The 1,903-nt window shown below is 38.4% G+C and overlaps 1 protein-coding gene across 1 annotated transcript; it reads left to right on the top strand.

Moving 5' to 3' along the window:
- Positions 1 to 419: 419 nt before the first annotated feature.
- LOC109681044 (olfactory receptor 4K15) lies at positions 420 to 1,394 on the top strand. The gene has a single exon (XM_020155631.2). It carries the CDS (start codon positions 420 to 422, stop codon positions 1,392 to 1,394), a length of 975 nt encoding a protein of 324 aa, XP_020011220.1.
- The last annotated feature ends 509 nt before the right edge of the window (positions 1,395 to 1,903 follow it).

Below are 1,903 nucleotides of genomic sequence, written 5' to 3' on the forward strand. Positions count from 1 at the left end.
TCCTCTTTTAATTGTTTAAGTACATGTGCTCACAAATTACAGAAAGCAGAAGTGCACATCTCAGTAAGTTTTCACAAAGTGAGTGCTTCCGTGAATGTATCAGCTACATCAAGGAACAGTACTACCAGCTCTTCAGTCACATTCATGTCTCTATTCCCCTTTCAAGAATAACAACTATTGGGCACACCAACACCATCTATATCTGTGCCTGTTTTTGAACTTTATGTAATAAAAGTCATACAGCATTCTATCATATTATCTATGTAACTTGTAATAACCTTAGAAAACCCATGTGCATAAATAAAGACAGGAATTAGTAGCCTGAAGTATAATTAGAAAAGCAAAACACACTCACATCATTGATTGATATCTATTTCTCTCCTATTCAGGTACCTAAAGATAAGTTTCTTTTAAAGTCAATGAATGAGACAAACAATTCTCAGGTGACTGAGTTTGTGTTGCTGGGACTCTCCAGTTCCAAGGAACTTCAACCTTTTTTATTTCTCATATTCTCACTACTCTACCTGGCAATAGTGCTGGGAAACTTTTTCATCATCCTGACTGTGGCCTCAGATTCCCGCCTTCACACCCCCATGTACTTTCTGCTTGCAAACCTCTCCTTCATAGATGTATGTGTAGCCTCTTTTGCTACCCCCAAAATGATTGCTGACTTACTGGTTGACCAAAAGACTATTTCTTTTGATGCCTGTCTTGCTCAAATTTTTTTTGTTCACCTCTTTACTGGCAGTGAAATGGTACTTCTTGTGTCCATGGCCTATGACTGCTATGTTGCAATATGCAAGCCCCTCCACTACATGACAATCATGAGCCACCATGTATGTATTATTCTCGTCATCATATCCTGGTGTGTGGGCTTCATCCACACTACCAGTCAGTTGGCATTCACTGTTAACTTGCCTTTTTGTGGTCCTAATCAGGTTGACAGCTTTTTCTGTGACCTCCCTCTAGTGACCAAGCTAGCCTGCATAGATACTTATGTTGTCAGTTTACTAATAGTTGCAGACAGTGGCTTTCTTTCTTTGAGTTCCTTTCTCCTCCTGGTTTTCTCCTACACTGTGATACTCATTACAGTCAGGAGTCGCTCCTCGGTCAGCATGGCAAAGGCCTGCTCCACACTCACTGCTCACATCACTGTGGTCACATTGTTCTTTGGACCGTGCATTTTCATCTATGTGTGGCCCTTCAGTGATTATTCAGTTGACAAAGTGCTTGCTGTATTCTACACCATCTTTACTCCTATTTTAAACCCAGTTATCTATACTCTAAGGAACAAGGAAATGAAAGCAGCTATGTCAAAACTGAAGAGTCGGTATCTGAAGCCTGGTCAGGTTTCTGCAGTGATAAGAAATGTTCTTTTTATGGAAGCAAAATAAACTTACTGGGCTATTATCATTTTATTTTTGTCCTTAGATATTTCCATGTGGAAGCACTTCTATGTTAAAGCCAATAATTTTAGCCTGTTGAGTTGATTAACTTAAATTATAGGTGAATCACGATAATAAAAAACAATGAATTTCAGTCAGAAAATTTAATCTTCTTTTCTTCATTTCTGTTTGAATTCTTTCCTTCTTGTTTTGAAATTTAAAATGGTTTAAAAGAAAGGGTTGTGGACTTTCATGTCAGTGGTGTAATGGCATTTACTGAAATGAAAATTCACTGGGTCTTGTGAGTGTAGAAAATGTTTATATTCCAGTAAGCGGGTTGATTTTTATGGTTTGTAAAGATGGGATTGCCCTGTAAGACAATTTTCAGTTGGAAGAACAGAGAGTGAGCTGCTGATCTTACTACCATCATGATGCAGCCCTCATGTGAATACTGAGTGCTGACTTGGGCATTTTGTAACTCATTGTGTCCTCACATAAAACTCATTCTTTAGTGTAAG

Source organism: Castor canadensis, chromosome 3 (assembly GCF_047511655.1).
Source record: "Castor canadensis chromosome 3, mCasCan1.hap1v2, whole genome shotgun sequence".
NCBI lineage: Eukaryota > Metazoa > Chordata > Mammalia > Rodentia > Castoridae > Castor > Castor canadensis.

Bases quoted from the DNA above. Each gene is read 5' to 3' on its own strand.
- LOC109681044 (XM_020155631.2), top strand. From the start codon at position 420: ATGAATGAGACAAACAATTCTCAGGTGACTGAGTTTGTGTTGCTGGGA.